Source organism: Bubalus kerabau, chromosome 15 (assembly GCF_029407905.1).
Source record: "Bubalus kerabau isolate K-KA32 ecotype Philippines breed swamp buffalo chromosome 15, PCC_UOA_SB_1v2, whole genome shotgun sequence".
Classification (NCBI taxonomy): Eukaryota; Metazoa; Chordata; class Mammalia; order Artiodactyla; family Bovidae; genus Bubalus; species Bubalus kerabau.
The window spans coordinates 44,718,470-44,736,925 of record NC_073638.1 but is presented as its reverse complement, the minus strand read 5'-3'; the positions used below and the strand labels follow the sequence as shown (position 1 = coordinate 44,736,925).

The 18,456-nt window shown below is 41.1% G+C and overlaps 1 protein-coding gene and 1 pseudogene across 1 annotated transcript; one reads left to right on the top strand and one right to left on the bottom strand.

The window, feature by feature from the left end:
- Positions 1 to 8,214: 8,214 nt before the first annotated feature.
- LOC129627746 (olfactory receptor 10Z1-like) lies at positions 8,215 to 10,271 on the top strand (annotated as a pseudogene).
- Positions 10,272 to 16,551: 6,280 nt separating this feature from the next.
- On the bottom strand, positions 16,552 to 17,481 carry LOC129628114 (olfactory receptor 478-like). The gene has a single exon (XM_055547547.1). The coding sequence runs from the start codon at positions 17,479 to 17,481 to the stop codon at positions 16,552 to 16,554; it is 930 nt and encodes a 309-aa protein (XP_055403522.1).
- Positions 17,482 to 18,456: the final 975 nt, after the last annotated feature.

The window sequence follows — 18,456 nt, the reverse complement described above, 5'->3', positions numbered from 1 at the left end:
AATGAAAAGGACATCTTTTTTGGGTGTTAGTTCTAAAAGGTCTTGTAGGTCTTCATAGAACTGTTCAACTTCAGCTTCTTCAGGATTACTGGTTGGGGCATAGACTTGGATTAATGTGATATTGAATGGTTTGCCTTGGAAATGAACAGAAATCATTCTGTCATTTTTGAGATTGCATCCAAGTACTGCATTTCAGACTCTTTTGTTGACCATGATGGCTACTCCATTTCTAAGGGATTCCTGCCCACAGTAGTAGATATAATGGTCATCTGAGTTAAATTCTCCCATGGAATATTACTCAGCCCTTAAAATGAAAGAAATAAGACCATTTACAGCAACACTTATGGACCTAGAGATTGTTATATTAAGTGAAGTATGACAGAGAAGGGGAAATATCATATGGCATCCCTTTTATGTGGAATCTAAAAAGAAATGATAGAAATGAACTTATTTAAAAAACAGAAATAGACTCACAGACTTAGATAATGAACTTATGGTTGCCAGGGAGAAGAGTCAGGGGAAGGGATAGAGAGTTTGGAGTGGACATGTACACACTGCTATATCTAAAATAGATAAACAACAAGGACCTACTGTATAGCACATGGAACTCTGTTCACTGTTGTGGCAGCCTGGAGGGGAGAGGAGTTGGGGCAGAAGGGGTACATGTATTAATATATACAAGGCTGGATCCCTTCACCATTCACCTGAAACTATGACTATGTTGTTAATCGGCTATATCCCAACACAAAATTTAAAGTTTTTCACATTTTCATGGTGGAGTCTTATGGTTTTCTTTATATATCATATCATCTGCAAACAGTAACAGTTCTGCTTCTTCCTTTCTGATTTGGATGTCTTTTGTTTCTTTTTCTTGCCTAATTACTCTGGGATTCACAATTACTCATAATCCTATCAATATCCACCAATCTGTACTTACATCCACTTTTACCTTCCTTATATTGGTTATTTAGACTTTCTATTCTTAAAAAAAAATTAGCACAATAAGTCTAATGCAGCACCATAAAAATCGAATATTTAGCATTTTTGGTCCTCTCTATTGTGTGGTTGATTTTGTTTAAAGGACCTACAAATGCATCCCTCTTTTTTTGTTTGTTTGTTTTGGTCACTGTATGGCATGCTGGATTTTAGTTCCCTGACCAGAGGTTGAATCGATGCCCCTTGCAATGGAAGTGTGGTGTCTTAACCACTGGACTACCAGAGCAGTCTCTGTGTGTTGATTTTTCATTTAATATCTGCTGTTTTTATCATTTTTTTATGCTACAATCCTGGGTTTTATTTTTCAACTAATGAAAATTAACACAGATGTTAGTGATTTTAATTTTTTTCTTGTCTAGTATTTCTATTAAAACTTTCCTTCCAAGAACTGATATATTTATATATATATATAGTAATATATCTAAATATATATATGTTTTATATGTATGATTCAGTTGTTTTCTAATTTCCATTTGATTTTTTCTTTGATTGAGGGGTTCTTTAATGGTATGCTAATTCATTTCCAAATATATGAGTGTTTTCTAGTTGTCTTTTATTGTTGATTTCTAGCTTTATTGCATTACATTTAGAGAATGTTATTGAAAGCTATTAAAGAGTCTTGCTTTATTTCCTAATTTCTGCTCAATTTGAAAAATATACTGGTAGCATGTAGAATTGTGCTCAATATGTTATGTGGCAACCTGAGTGGGAGGGGAGTTCGGGGGCGAATGGATACATGTGCACGTATGGCTGAGTCCCTTAGCTGCTCACCTGAAACTATCACATTGCTTGTTAATTGGCTATACTCCAATACAAAAAAAAGTTTTTTTTAATATATACTGGTTCTTGATTAATGCTCTGTTTCCATTTCTAGGAAGATGGTTAAAAGTGTTAGTTAAAAAATCTGACATACATATTTCCTCATAATTGAGAAGAATTACATGACTACAGTTCCATTTTCTAACAGGAAATGACACTGTTATTCCTATTACCCTTCCTGTAGCTAACTTACATTGCATTTGAAAGAGTAGTGGCTGAAAATAACAGCAAAAATAGACTGATGATCTAAATAGAGAGACATAGAACAGCCACAACATGCAGCCTTCTCTACCCTCAGCAGATCATATCACAGACATTCATAGAAAATCAGTTATATTAATTCAGAATTCATAACTGTCCTCTGAATAGATGCATAAGAAAAAAGTACCAACTCTACTAATTAGAGCTATTTAGCTGGAGGCAGAAATCCTAGCACCACAAAGGATAAATGCAGTTAGTCTCATAGACAGAAATTCAGTCTGTATGACTGGCAATAGATAGATAAGGGTTTCAACTAGATCCTCACTGAGAAGGAATCTGGGCCAGTAATCAGAACCCAATGCTTATATTTGATTGCTTTTAAAATTTTGGCTGCGAATAATGAAGTGCATGCTGTCATCATTCCTATGTATGCACTGAGACTGTCCCTGGACAAATTCTCCAAAACCAGAGTCTTAGCCAGCAATTGTATGCAAGTTATTTGGTGAGGAATAATCTCAGAGAAAAACCGTAAGGAGGAGAGAAGCAGGATAGGTAAAGGGATTTTCAGACATAACAGACTTCAGAACAAGGAAGGTGTAGAATTTAATCAGGAGATGGTACATTGAGTGGCTTGCCACAACTTTGAGGTTATGAGAGCAGATATTGGAGACAAGACTTGATAGTACATTAGGCGGAAGATAACACATGGTGGTGGGGAAGACTCTAAAAGCCAAAGCTGATGATAAAGGCAAACAGGGGCAATTTGTGGATGTCACATAGGCAATCAATAACTGAGTATTTTCTTTTTCAACAAGGTCTTTCCCAGCAGAGCCACCTTATTAGAAAGTGCTCAGACTGTGTGTTCATTCTCTTCTACTCTCTTTTTTTGAATGTTTCCCCCAGAAATAGCTTCTCATGCCATGCCATTCCCTTGCCCTGTGTGTTAGGAAGAGGAAACCCGAGAGATGGCAAATTTTTAGAATTATAACATAAACAATATTGTGTAGGAGGCAAAATATCCCTGAGGAAACCATCTACATCCCAAGATTTTTTTTAAAACAAGTTGAGTTTCCACCACTTCAATTGTTATTCAGGATTGTAAATGCAAACATCACTAAAAAATTATCTATGGTATGTCAGGATTTAAAAAACATTTTTGACAACATCACATGAGATAACAGATCGACAGAGCACAAGATGCCTGGTATCTAAAGCAGTAGTCTCAAAATAATGGTCTCTGATGGCCTGAGGAATCTCTTTAAAATCTTTTTTAAGGAATGCAGAATACAACCTTTATGTTATAGGGGCTCTAATGTCAGAGGGAATATTCACAGACATTCAAAGGTAAAAAGCAGCCTTAAAACTTTCCCCTGAATTACGGGATACATGAAATCACAAGAACTGCAGAAAGCCACACCTGAATTGCGAGATGGTCAGTTCTTCCTCCAGCTTAATAAACTCATGATTTTAAGGGATTGGAAGGTGATTATCCTGCTGTGAAAGGTGGGAATTTTAGAGCTTTTTCTCTTTAAAATTATTGTATATCTTCTAATTTTTATTCTATTGAAAAGGATAAGTTAAAATTCTGCATAATCTCCTTCTCCTTCTGCCTCTGTAACTCAGCTTGCCCCTTGCAAAGTCTAGATCACGTAGGTCACATAGGTCATGTAGTCTCAGAAAGTGGGGACTTGCAATACTAGGAACTGGAGTTTATCTCACTCATCCTTGTCCTGCTCTTTGCAATCGCCTGGCCCCTGCACACTTGCTTAATCATGCCTGTCTGTAAAGGTCAGGCATCCCCTCCCATCTTGACTGCTGTTGCCACGCACTTGAAACCCCTTAGTTTAAACCAGCCTATTAACATCTAGGGTTGCCCATTATAGTCTGTCTAGAAAAACTCTGTAATCCCTTTGTTTGGGGCTCAGAGCTTGGAGTGTTAACTCCTCTGGGCCTGCCAGCATAAATAAACCTGAGTTCTCCAACTCTCCGAGTGTGGTGCTTGGTTTCTTGAGTACTGGTTTCTGTAACACTATATCTTCTAATATTCTATATCTTCTAATAATCAAGTACCCATTTGGTATTAACAGCCTGTTATATTAAAGAAACTATAAGCAAGGATAAGTGTTGAAATTTACAGTGTTTACAATTCCCTATAAAATTACAGGGAATTTTCAATTCCCTCCTCCTGGTAGAGACAGAACCCAGAAAACTGTATGGGGGAAGCTTTCAAGAACAAAAAAAGAGAACAGAATAGTAAACTCAAGGCAAAAGCCAGGTGAATAGAGAGGGTAAGACTTGGTTAAACAAACAGAAAGACTGAGAAAAACACTATAAATCTTGTTCTCCAGTGCCTGACAGGGTGATAGGGGAGAATGGAGACAGTGGCATGCTGACATATTATTCTATTATTACTGTTGTAAAATATATGAAAAAAAAATGTTATCAGCATATTTGAAAAGATCAGATCAGATCAGATCAGTTCAGCCGCGCACACCAGGCCTCCCTGTCCATCCACCATCTCCCAGAGTTCACTCAAACTCACGTCCATCAAGTCAGTGATGCCATCCAGCCATCTCATCCTCTGTTGTCCCCTTTTCCTCCTGCCCCCCATCCCTCCCAGCATCAGAGTCTTTTCCAATGAGTCAACTATTTGCATGAGGTGGCCAAAGTACTGGAGTTTCAGCTTTAGCATCATTCCCTCCAAAGAACACCCAGGGCTGATCTCCTTTAGAATGGACTGGTTGGATCTCCTTGCAGTCCAAGGGACTCTCAATTTGAAAAGAAGAGCATGATAAAAGTCAAAAGTTCTCAACCAAAATTAATAAAGATTATGCAGAGTACCTAACCCTCATTCTGCAGACATTCCCCCTTGGAGAGGCTTGCAGAAAACTTGTAACGAATATGGGTGGAGATGCACTGTTTGCATAAAGCTCCCCCAGCCATTCTTGCTATGCCCCTTGGTGATGACCACTTATATAGGTCAATTGTAATTTGACACTACAGTAAATGGGGATCATGTATAGAATTCAAAAATGGTAGTTTCTTTCTCCCAGATTTTAAACAACCATAGCTGGAGTTTTGAGAAGTGGTTGTAAATCAAGTTCAGCAAGAATGCAGAAAGCATCTATACATGTATTCACGATGCTACGTGACAGTATTCTTAAAACCATTTAGAAAGAAATCAACGATCTTTAGTACTAAGTAGAGCAAGTGGTGTATTGAAGAGGAGTTAATAAATGCACTGAAGTATAAGAATGGAGGCTTTCTGAAGAATATGGTTGTTCCCGACCCATGCCCCGCCCCCCACCCTCCCACCCCCACCCTGGCCCTGTAGCCTCTGAATTAACCTTAGTAAAAATTCTACAGTCACTAGGCTCTAGATGCAGTTGGGGCATACAAAATTTTAAAGCAACTCTCTGCTCTGTCTAACCATACATGCAGACACACATGCACAAACCCCAAACAGCAAAAACCTCACCTCCTCACAATAAACTGATGTGAATCCAGAAGAAGAAATGGCTAACACACAGAGGAAGGTTTGAGGAGAATTTCAAGGGAAGTGACATTTTAATTGTCTTTCTAAGAATGCTCTTTTAGCAGTCAGAAAAGGGCAGGAAGAACATTATAAGAAAACATATGCATAGTAGAAGAGTCATGAAGCATATACAATTTTTTTTTTTTTGGAACAGGGGGATGGTCCCCACGTAGGAGAGGTTGGAGGCAGATAAAGTGAGGGCATTTGCACTGAGGGAAGCCTAAAAATTAATTAGCCACACAAGTAAGTGACTCTCTAGGTTCTCACTGCCTCTCTGCGTTTATGTAATACATGTGCACTTACCAGCTGTATCACTTCTGGCACATTAAGTAACTCGCTAAGGCCATAGTTTCTTCACTACAAACATCATAATTGGAGAAGGCAATGGCACCCCACTCCAGTACCCTTGCCTGGAAAATCCCACGGACGGAGGAGCCTGGTAGGCTGCAGTCCATGGAGTCGCTAGGAGTCAGACACGACTGAGTGACTTCACTTTCACTTTTCACTTTCATGCATTGGAGGAGGAAATGGCAACCCACTCCAATGTTCTTGTCTGGAGAATCTCAGGGACGGGGGAGCCTGGTGGGCTGCCATCTATGGGGTCGCACAGAGTTGGACACGACTGAAGCGACTTAGCAGCAGCAGCAGGATTACCTAGTTTGTAAGCAGAAGATATCTAAAAATCTAAAATGTGATGTACAGTGATTGCAGATTGAACATAGAAAAGCTGGTAAGAGGTGAAGGACCAGGACAGGGAAAGAATAGAGTTTGTGGCAAAAATCCATTTGAGTGGTGGAGTAGAAAGCAGGAGACATTTTTTAGTTAGGCTCCTGGAATCTAGAAAATGTGAACAAGAGAGGATGAAAAATCAAAGTAACTCAGGCTAGTTTCTGAAAAATGAGCAAAAGTCTAATAGAAATAAAATAGAAGAGGGGAGACTGAGGCAGAGGGGACACCACACGCAAAGACACAGCAGCGTGAAGGATCGTGTTGTGTTTGGAAGATAGAGGGCACTGCTGTCTGGTTTGAGTGTGGGATGGCAGGGGGATGTGGTGGCAACAGCCAGGAGCAGTATCTAGGGATCCATTTGTGCTGAGCATCAGATATCATACTGGGGTGTTTGGCTTTCCTCTTATAATCAGTGTGTATCTATTCACTATTTTGGATACCATTAGTGACTTAATATATCCTCTGTTTAGGAATTGACTATCTGGTCATGATGCAGTGAATAAAAATGCAACAAATTTGTGACTAATGGAAAACTACCTAGGTATCATATTTACCCAATTGGATAGCTCCAGGACAAGAGCAGAGAGAATAAAAACAAAGAGCAACAACAGAAAGGTGATGGCAAAATGGCACCTGGAATTTTGGGCCTGAATCTAAATGCAGAAATATGAGAAAGAAACCAAAACTGGGGTCTGATGGAGCTCTCTGATGTTTGCAAGTAACTCACTCAGGAAGTGCAGGAGGGAACTCTGACATGTGGGGGAAATATGACCAATTCTGTTCTGAAAATCTTACATTCAATACACGAAGGACATTTTGGCCTGGAAATGTGTCAAAGGAAATGGGAGCTTCCTATACAGTAGAAGTGAGAATTAGAGAGTCGTACAAGGTAAGTGATAGTTAAAGCAATAAAGGAAAAACGTTTCCTTTGGAGGTAAATAGACAAAAACCTTCAGAAGAGACTGGAAGGATCTCAAAGACAAGCCATTTGGGTCTAGAAAGATTGCTTGGGTAGGTGAGTTTCCCACCTTAGGGTCTTTGAATTGGTTGTGAACCATGTGGTTAATGCTCTCAAGGGCTTCCCTGACTCCACAAACCAAAGTAGCCATTCATTTTTTCATCACAGAGATCCTATGTGTTTGGTTACATTTTGTGTTTCATGTGTGTAAATTGTCTGGCCCATCATAAGCATGTAGTCAATATGTGTTGAATAAATTCACAACTTCCATAATCACTTAACCACTCTAAAACTCACTTTATGTTTATAAAATCAAAACAGAAATTCTAAGCTCCCAGACTTGTGAGGACTATGTGAGGCAGCTCTGTCTAGCCCCAGCATATTGTCTGACATATTATGGGTATTAAGTGGGTGCTGGTTACCTGTCCTGACTCCTCTTGTATTCTTTGCCCATAGCTACAGTGCAAAAAAAAAAAAAGTAACTCTTCAAATGTGTTAGTCTTATAGAATAATTTCCAGTTGGTATTTCTCTATTTCTCTTGAACACTCCTTCATTTTCCACCACTGATTCCTCCCTTTTCCTCCTCCCCTTCCCCTTCAACAATGACTGAAGTTAAAATCAAAATTCTACAGAGTGTTTTCATGTCTGTCTTCACCTCTTATGAGAGCAAATGTTTAATGAAAAATTGAAATAGAAATATTATTTACAAAATTGATCTGAGGAATTTGAGTTTATTTCATTCAGGTCTGCACTTCAAAGCAAACCACTTTGCTAGAAAATGTCCTGGAGGTTTTGCTTAAAAAGCCAAAATTTGATTAGAACAGTATGACCAGAATATGCCACTCTGAGACATTACCTTCAAAATCATTTTGACTCCAAGCTAGTCCATTAATATTTTATTAGACATCTGGAAAAAAACTTCAATTAGAAATTATTAAGAACTTAAAGTTATTGATATATATTTGATATATATTAAGAACTAATGATATTTTAAATCTCAAGTTTTAAATATTACCATGAATGGAAACCCAGTAGAAGTTACAATATGTTAAATTCATTTGTGTGGTCAGGTCATTGTTACAATCGTTACTTTCAGAGCCACTGCATGGTGAAACTGATGGGAGAGGATTTCATTGAAGGAAAATTCAAAGTTCTTTTGGAAAATTTTCACTTATCTCCCTAATTTTTTTTAAGTTATATTTTAAGTGATTTAAATGCTTGAATTATTCATTCAGTCAATAGTTTATGAGGCACTCCTGAGTGCCAGGTTACCATTATATCTGACAGAGCATTTGCAAAATGTAGCATTACAAAATCCTGTGGGTGAGAACAATGCAATTTTATTGTATTTCCCTCTTACATGCAGATACATTTAGGAAAAGAGAGAGAAGAATGCTTTTGTGAGTATAATCCAAGAAGACATTTGGGCTCACTCTATGTCATTTATGCAGATTACCACACTAGAATCAGTCTCACTACTCTAATTCCTGAACTAGACTTCAGTCAACTGCGTTTAGCATCACATTCTCAAGACTCGCCCACGAAGAGGTGCACTGAAGCTCAGGTCCCTCCCCTTGATTAAAGTCTAGGTGATGTTGGTATATAAGGATAGTTTCTACTCATCTCAGAGTCTTCATCTCAATAATCCTCTACCTTTGGAGGAAAGTTGCTGCGTGCACCAGGAGGATGGGTGATCATACCACACCGAGCACATTCCTTCTGTGGGGATCTTCCAGTTTCTCAGACATGCAAAATCTCCTCTTTGTGACGACTTTCTTCTCCCATATGACCATCCTAGCCACAAATACATCCATAATGGTGGCCATAAAGCTCAATCACAACCTTTAAATCCCCATGTATTTTTTCCTCTGTGGTCTCTCGTTTTCAGAAAACTGTATCACTTACATATACACAATGGAATATTACTCAGCTATAAAAAAATAATGCATTTGAGTCGATTCTAATGAGGTGGATGAACCTAGAATACAGAATAAAGTAAGTCAGAGCAAAAGACAGATATTATATATTAAAGTGTATATATGGAATCTATAAAGATAGTACTGATGATCCTGTGTGCAGGGCAGCAAAGGAGACACAGACATAAAGGATGGGCTTTTGGACACAGTAGGGGAAGGAGAGGGGGGTAAGATTTGAGAGAATAGCATTGAAAAATATACATTACCATGTATAAAATAGCCAGTGGGAATGTGATGTATGATGCAGGGAGCCCAAAATCGGTGCTCTGTGACAACCTAGAGGGATGGAGTGGGGAGGGAGCCAGGAGGGGGGATCAAGAGGGAGGGGACACATGTATAACTATGGCCAATTCCTGTTGCTGTATGGCAAAAAACCATCACAATATTGTAAAGTAATTACCCTCCAGTTAAAAAAAATTTTAAAGAAACCTGTATCACTATGGTAATCATCCCCTACATGGTGGGCTTGCTATCAGACAGCAAGTCCATTTCTCTTCCTGAGTGTGCCACACAGATGTTCTTCCTGTCCAGCAATAACTGCTTCATCGTGGCTGCCATGCCTATGACTGGTACACTGCTATTCACAACCCATTCCACTACTCCATCTTCATGACCAATAAGATCTACTTTCAACTGATGTTGGCAGATTGGGTAGTGGGTAGGTTCCTGGTTTCTGTGTGCATCGTCACCATTGTATTCAACTTGTCTTTCTGTGACTCCAACACCATCCTGTACTTCTTTTGCGATGTCTTGGCTATGGTCTGCCTTGCTTGTGACTATACTCTCTCGTGAAATGGCTACTTTTGTGCTGACTTTGTGTTGGTGGGCAGCTTTATTTTAATTATGATTTCCTATGTCTTCATTGGGTTCATAGTCATGAAGATGCCTTCTGCCAAGGGGAGGTATAAGGCCTTCTCATCTCACGGTGGTGCGCATACACTATGGATTTGCTGGCTTTGTCTATTTGAGGCCAAGGACAGTGACTCAGCCTGTGAAGATATGCGGATGGCATATACAGTACTGACACTTCTGCTTAATCCCATTGTTTCCTTTTAACTTTAGTGATTATGTTTTTCAGATCTAGAAATTTCCCTTGGTTCTATTTTATAATTCTATTTCTTTGCCAAAATGTTTTAAACAAAGAAATAGAATTTCAATGATTGCTTGTTGAAGCTTTGTTTACTGCCGCCTTGAAATCCTTGTCAGATAATTTCAGCATCCTTTTCATTTTGATGTGGGCATACATTACCTTTCCTCATCGAACTGTGATTTTTCTAGTTCTTGGTATGACAGTGACTTTTATTGTAACAGAGACATGTAGGATATCATATTAAGAGACTCTGGATCAGATTCAATCTTTTCTTAGGAGGATGTCCCCCATCACAGCAACTACTAGGGTGTGGGTATGTGTGTGTGACTTCAGCTTCCTGCTGAGCACACTGATTTGGCCAAAAATGGAGTGCTGACTCCTCTGCCTCCTGGTAGTTGAGTGAGAGACAAGCTCAGCTTTTCCCACTGCCCTGTCGCCTCCTTCCCCATTATAGGGTAACACCCCCTGCCTTGCACACCTCCTCTCTTCCAAGTAAGGTCAGCTCCTCGCTGGACCCCCTGCCTCTAGGGAAGGGAGGATGTGGAGAGCTGGTTCACACTGCTCTGTGTTGAAGGTAGTGGTGGAACTCAGATCCCCATTGGGCCCTCACTTCCAAGGGTGGGGTCATCATTATAGGGAAGTAGAGTACCAACTAGTACCCCCTCACATTCTTTCACTGCTGCCAGATGACCAGGGGAGGTTCATTTCCCTGTTGGATGCCCCATGACAATACCCCAGCAGACAAATCAAAGGTTGGGGAGGAGGGTAAAAAATAGCTCCCTACTTGGCCCCGGTGAATCCTGCAGGTAGGAGACAGGTGTGGTTTTCCTCTCACTTGTCTGCAGTAGGGCAGGTATTGCCAAAAGGTTTTCTATTCTGTTAGGTCACCCTTTTCCCAGTTCCTTGGCTAGCAAGAACAGACTTATCTTTGAACACTTTTTGTCTTTTTGTGGTTCTGGGTTGGAGGCTTGTGCAGCATCCTGTCCAGGATATGTGCAAGCAATAAGAAAACACAGGGACTCAGGCCTATGGGATTTCCTCAGGTGTAAAGTCCCTAGGAGTCTGCCTCCTTCTCCATCTTCTTTATGATCTTCCTAAGTTTGTTGTTTTACCTAGGGATGTTTTTAATAAGAGGGAGAATCTAAGGGGTATAGAGCAACTTTATCTTCTATGAAATGGGAAGTTTATGCCTTCAAACATTTAACAATATTTTTCTAGCTTCTTATTGATTTTGTGACAGAAATTTGGTCTAATACAAGTTCACCTGACATATCCAGATGAAGAAGTCTGCATACTTTGAACAGAAAGAAATGAAATGTGTCACAAATGAAAGTCCCTCTAGTGGTGAAGTATTTTCGAAGAGCCCCGCATTCTGCCTGACCACAGAGAGTATGTACCTTAAAAGAAATCAGAGTATTAAGAGGATATTTGTAACCCTAAAATTTTGCTTAACCTTTATGTGTCTCAGTTACAGCTTCTGAAAAGGATGAATTAAAAAACACCTTTTGGGGTTATTCTGAGGATTAATTGGGTGACTACTTGTAAATTACTAAGAACTGTAACTGGAAGGTAATGAACAATCTCCTATTGTTAGCTCCTTTGCTAACACTCTTGCTACTGCTACGCTAACATTTGTCTTGTACAAATTCTAACTCTCCTCTGTGTCTCCAACCATGCCAAGACAAAAGGGAGACACTACTCAGCAGAGTGATTACATAGCTTTAACTAAGACAGGCTGAAATGATAGTTGCCAATCTGAGTTAAACAGGGTCAAGGCAGTGGTGTAATTGTGGTACGCATGGGTTTGTGTCAAGGCCTATTATAGGTGTAGCAGGATCTGACACAAACATTCAGTCAATTTGAATCAGGCTGACATTCAATTGATTCAAAGGCTGCCAAGTCAGTGGTTCATGCTAGGGCAAAAACTTCATTCATCCATTCATTTATTAATGTTTTATTCATACATTTTAAATATACCTTTATGCTTACTATGTTCCAGAAATCATGTAAAAACAGACACAGAGGAAAAGCAAGACATTAAAGGTGTCTGTATGAAGAGTTCAGCATTTTGGAGAAAACAAATACTGAGTCTGTAGCTGCAAGTGCACTGAGTATTCTTAAAAATATGCAGGGTGCTTCGGAGGGGTAACAGGTGTATTTAATTTGGTCTGAAGCCTGAGGAAGGTTTCCAGGAGGATGGAAAACATTTAAGTGGGTACGTATAGCCTAAGTACAGAGAAAGCAATGGCAACCCACTCCAGTACTCTTGCCTGGAAAACCCCATGGATGGAGGAGCCTGGTGGGCTGCAGTCCATGGGGTCGCTAAGAGTCGGACACGACTGAGCGACTTCACTTTCACTTTTCACTTTCATGCATTGGAGAAGGAAATGGCAACCCACTCCAGTGTTCTTGCCTGGAGAATCCCAGGGACTGCAGGGCCTGGTGGGCTGCCGTCTATGGGGTCGCACAGAGTTGTATATGACTGAAGTGACTTAGCAGCAGCAGCAGCATAGCCTAAGTAGATGTTACCCAGGTGTGAGGGGGAAAATGCATTCAAGTAGAGTTATTGCACGTGAGAGGGTCCTATGGTGGCAAAGAATGTGGATATATTTGTGGTTTTTAAAATAAGACGAATAATACATAGAGTCTGAGAGTCTGGGGAGTGCAGGAGGAGTGTTGAGAGAGAGAAATGTAACAGGGGCCACATTCAGGACTTCCTAAGACATGTTAAGAATTGGTGCCTTTACTTAGAGTCTTTGGGGGATATTAACAAAGGAATTAATCTGTTAGATTTATGCCATGGTTGGTATATGGAGAATGAGTAGTAAGACAATAAGAGAGGGGAAAGGAGAGATGATTAGCGTTCTATTAGCTGGGATTATCCAGAGAAAACAGAGCCACTGTGATGGTGGTGGTGGTGGTGGTTTTAAAGGAACTGGCTCACACATTTATGAGAGCTGACAATTCCAAAATGCAAGGGACAGGAAATTCCAGAAAGAGTTGATGTCACAGTCTTGAATCCAGAGGCAGCCTGGAGACAGAATCCCTCTTTTTAAGAGGATTTAAGTTTTTTCACCTAAGGTTTTCAACTGATTGGATGAGGGCCACCCACATTTCGGACAGTAATCTGCTTTATTCAAAGTCTAAACGTTAATCACACCTAAAAATTACCTTCCCAGCAACATTTAAACTCATGTTTGACCAAACAACTGGTCACTGTAGCCTAGCCAAATTGACACATAAAATTAGGCTGTGCATTTGACCACAAACAAGTCACTTAAAGAGCTTGTTTATCACTCCCTAGGAATTCAGGAACCCTGCTTATTTCCACAGAGAAATCACCTGTTTTTGACCTGGCAGAATTCACAGCAGTTGGTCAGGGACATCTACTGTGTTCTTTATGAAGTCTCCTATAACTAGGCTGGAGTCAGACTTAATAACACAGAACAGATTTTTGGGGGTCCAAAAAGACCATCACCAGCAGATATCCATGCAAAAAGAATGTCTCTAATAATTTCACTGTCTGGCTCCACTTGGTTGTCTCCTCTCAGAATATACTCAGTCATAACTATAATTTTCATACTCATTCCAGGACAAGCTACTTTTGAAATGGACCCAGTCTTAAAGGTTTGACAGTCCAATAGCCTTCCTTGACTTGTACCAGAATACAGCTCTTGAAACGATATGAATAAAACTTTAAAGAATTTTCAAAGGATTATTTTTTCATGTTAACCAGTTTGGGTTACTAATTAAGAATTAAATTTCAGTTTATTTAAGAGCCTCTAGTTTACTCTCTGATACGGGAAAAATCTAGCCCCGACCTTTACTAAGAGCCTTCACATTAGCTAATAACATATAGACCAATATGTTTTGACCAGAGACAGCCTTTGTCCTTTCGTTATTATTTTATGGTACATCATTATATCAAATACTAAAAAAAAAGAACAAGAAAAAACAAATTAAGAACACACATTTCTAGCAAGCTCTCTCCACCCCCAAGCTGAGTTTTCAGCACAGCACGAACTGTGGTCTGAAGTGCAGGTACAAGGCCTCTGGACTCTAAGTAAGTGGAGAGAGGCTAAGCACAAAGGAAAACAAAGCAGTCTTCATCACACAGGAAAAGATGACTTCAAAGGTCATTTCAACCTTAGGGAGAGCAGCCAGGACAGCAAAGTAAAAGGACCCTGAGCTCACTTCCATCTCAGGAGCACACCAAAATCACAACTATCTGCACAACAACCATCAGTGAAAAAGACTAGAACTTACCAGAGAAGATCTTCTACAACTAAATGTATCAACATAAAGAAAGCACCAAGATAGGTAAAAAGGGCAGACTCAAAATACAATCAAACACCATCACCCCCCAAGCTGAGCGACGACCCACAAACTGGAGAATAATTATATTGCAGAAGTTCTCCCACAGGAGTGAGAGTTCTGAGCCCCAGCCTAGTGGTCCAGCACCAGGAAGATGAGCCCCCAAAGCATTTGGTTTTGAAGGTCAACAGGGTTTAATTTCAGGAGCCCCTCAGGGCTAGGGAAACAGAGACTCCTCTCAGGGTGCCCACAAAATTCCACAGGACCCCAGGCAAGAGCAGTAATTGTAAGAGCCTAGACCAGACCTACCTGCAGATCCTGGAGAGTCTCCTGGAGGGGGTGGGGGCAGCTAAGGCTCGCCCTGGGGACAAAGACACTGGCAGCAGCCACTCCTGGGAGCAGACTTCCTCGTGCAGGTGCTGGTGCTGGTAGAGGCTGATGCTGGCAAGCGCCATCTTGGAAATTTTCCTCCAGCTCATTAGCCCAACAGCCTACAGGTGCTGAGACGCCTGAGTCCAAGCAACTAGCTGGGTGGAGACATAGCCCAGCCTTCTGCAGACAGCCTGCTTAAAGACTAAAGAGCCCACAGCTGCCTCTAGATGCAGCCCAGGATTCAGCTCCACTCACCAGTGCGCAGACACTAGCCCCTCCCACAAGAAAGTCCGCATAAGCCCCTAGACTAGCCTCACCCATGGAGACAGACACGAGAATGTAGACCAGATCCTGACCTGAGACAAGCTAGGCCATGGCCCTGCTCATTAGCAGACCAATGCAACCTTCAGGACCCCCAAATCCCACTACCAATGATTTGAAATCAGATCCAGGACCCCTGGACCCTGGAGTGTGGCTGCCAGTAGACCAGCACTAACCCAGGGCCTGGCTTCACCTCCCAGTGGGTGGACAACAGTCCCAGAGTCTTCAGGACCCTGGATCCACCCACCAGTGAGACACTGCTAGCCCTGGGGCCCCATAGGGTTCCACAGCCAGCCATCTCATGACCAGATCCTGCTAAAGAGCAGCCAGCAGCCTCCATACAAGGCTGAACCTGGCAGCCAACCAGACTGCTGGCATAGTCAGCCCACCACAACAGAAGGACCCACACAACCCTCTTAGGGGGATTCCTAGAACATATAGCTTGGGGAATGAGAGGAGAGTGCACTGCTGGGATGTGTAGGGTACCTCCTACAGAGGGCCAGTTCTTCAAGGTTCAACCACAGATATGGGCTTCCCAGGAGGCGCTAGTGATAAAGAACCTACCTGCCAATGAAGGAGACCTAAGAGACATGGGTTCGACCTTTGAGTCGGGAAGATCCCCTGGAGGAGGGCATGACAACCCACTCCAGTCCCACGGGAAAATCCCATGGACAGACAAGCCTGGCAGACTATAGTCTACAGGGTTGCATAGAGTCAGACATGACTGAAGGAACTTAGCATACACACACGCACTACAGATATAAAAACATAAATAGCAGCTTAAAATAAGGCAGCAGAGGAATATGTTTCAGATGAAAAAACAAGATAAAACTGCAGAAGAAGTGATGTGAAAATAGGCTGCTGCTGCTGCTGCTAAGTCGCTTAAGTCGTGTCCAACTCTGTGCGACCCCATAGACGGCAGCCCACCAGGCTCCCCCGTCCCTGGGATTCTCCAGGCAAGAACACTGGAGTGGGTTGCCATTTCCTTCTCCAATGCATGAAAGTGAAAAGTGAAAGTGAAGTCGCTCAGTCGTGTCCGACTCTTCATGACCCATGGACTGCAGCCTACCAGGCTCCTCCATCCATGGGATTTCCCAGGCAAGAGTACTGGAGTGGGGTGCCATTGCCTTCTCCGGTGAAGATAGGCAATCTACCCAAAAAAGAGTTCAGAGTAATGATCCTAAGAATGATTAAAAAACTTAGGAGGATGGATGCACAGAGCAGGAAGTGAGAAGTTTTTTAACAAAGCTCTCTCTTCAGAGCCCCCTTAATCTCATTGTTCCTGAGGCTATAGATGAGGGGGTTCAGCATGGGGATCACCACCATGTAGAACACAGACACCACCTTGTTCTGGTCAGTTGAGTAGCTGGACTTGGGCATCACGTAAATGAACGTGATGGTCCCATAGAACAGAGCGACTGCTGTGAGGTGGGACGTGCAGGTGGAGAAGGCCTTGTGGCGCCCCTCGGTGGAGTGCATCCTCAGGATGGTGATGAGGATGTAGATGTAGGATACAGCTATGACAGTCACTGTGACCACAATGATGGAGCCAGCCGTAAATGAGGGGACAGCTGCAGGGATACTGATGTCAGAACAGGAGAGTTCAACCAAAGGAGCAAAATCGCAGAAAAAATGATTGACTCGATTTGGTCCACAGAAGAGTAAAAAATAGAAGCAAATAGTAAAAGAGCAAGCATTGAGAAAACCAGCTACATAAGCCACTGTGAGTAACTGAACATAAACGTGTGTGGACATTTTGGTAGAATATAGTAGCGGGCTGCAAATTGCCACAAAGCGATCATACGCCATGGCAGCCAAAAGAAAGCACTCAGATGACCCAAAGAAAACAACGGAACCAAGCTGGACTGCACATCCAGGATAGGAGATGGTATTTGTCTCTACCAGGAAGTTTACAAGCATATTGGGTGTAACAGAAGATGAATAGCCTATGTCAGCAAAGGCCAAGTGGCTCAAAAAAAAGTACATGGGATGATGGAACTGAGAAGAGATTCTGATAAGAATGATTGTGCTGAGATTCCCACATATGGTCACCAGGTAGATACAGAGGATGATCATGAAGAGGATGATTCGAAGGACTGGATCATTTGTTAAGCCCAGTAACATGAACCCTGCCACTGTAGTATCGTTCCTCTGCCACAGGGAATCCATGAGATAAGGTAGCTCCTATGGTAATGAACCTGCGATGAAGCATTACATTAAAGAAATTTTTAATTGGATGGCTTCCTTGTTCTTAATACACAGAGGTTATTATCAAAATAAACAAATTATTTTCAAGATGGTTTTGGACTAATTTTTTTTAACTTAGAGTAAAAAAAGTATATACTTTTATTTTTATATAAATTTTAGAGTAGAAAAGTTTATTTATTTATATAATGAATATTCTGTATGCTAAACATTGTTTTCAGTAGTAACACTGGAAAACCTGCTTCAAATAATGTGTATCTTTTTCTCTTTATATAATAGTTAACATTTATTGAATATTTACTAAATGGCAGGCCTTGGGTTAATAATTTTCTGTATAGTTCTATTTTAATTTATATAAAATAATATGTATTTTTATCTCATGTATAGATGATGAAACTGACTTTAGCAATATAACAGCTAAGTTTGCACAGCAAGTGGTAAAATCAAGATGTGACTCTCATCTTGGTAGTTTGAATCCAGTCCATTCCTTCAGTAACTATATGCTGCTGCTACTGCTAAGTCGCTTCAGTCGTGTCCGACTCTGTGCGACCCCATAGATGGCAATCCACCAGGCTCCGCCGTCCCTGGAATTCTCCAGGCAAGAACACTGGAGTGGGCTGCCATTTCCTTCTCCAATGCATGAAAGTGAAAAGTGAAAGTGAAGTCGCTCAGTCGTGCCCAACTCTTAGCGACCCCATGGACTGCAGCCTACCAGGCTCCTCCATCCATGGGATTTTCCAGGCAAGAGTACTGGAGTGGGGTGCCATTGCCTTCTCGCAGTAACTATACAGTACGCTATAAATGAAATTAAAGAATACTTACAATGAAGTCAAGTCTCTTGGATATGGGTGGATAGCACATTACTTTCCTACTTTCAGAAAGGTGAAGTATAAATGAGATACCTAGTTAATTACAAAGTTTACAGTTTCTCTCAATAAA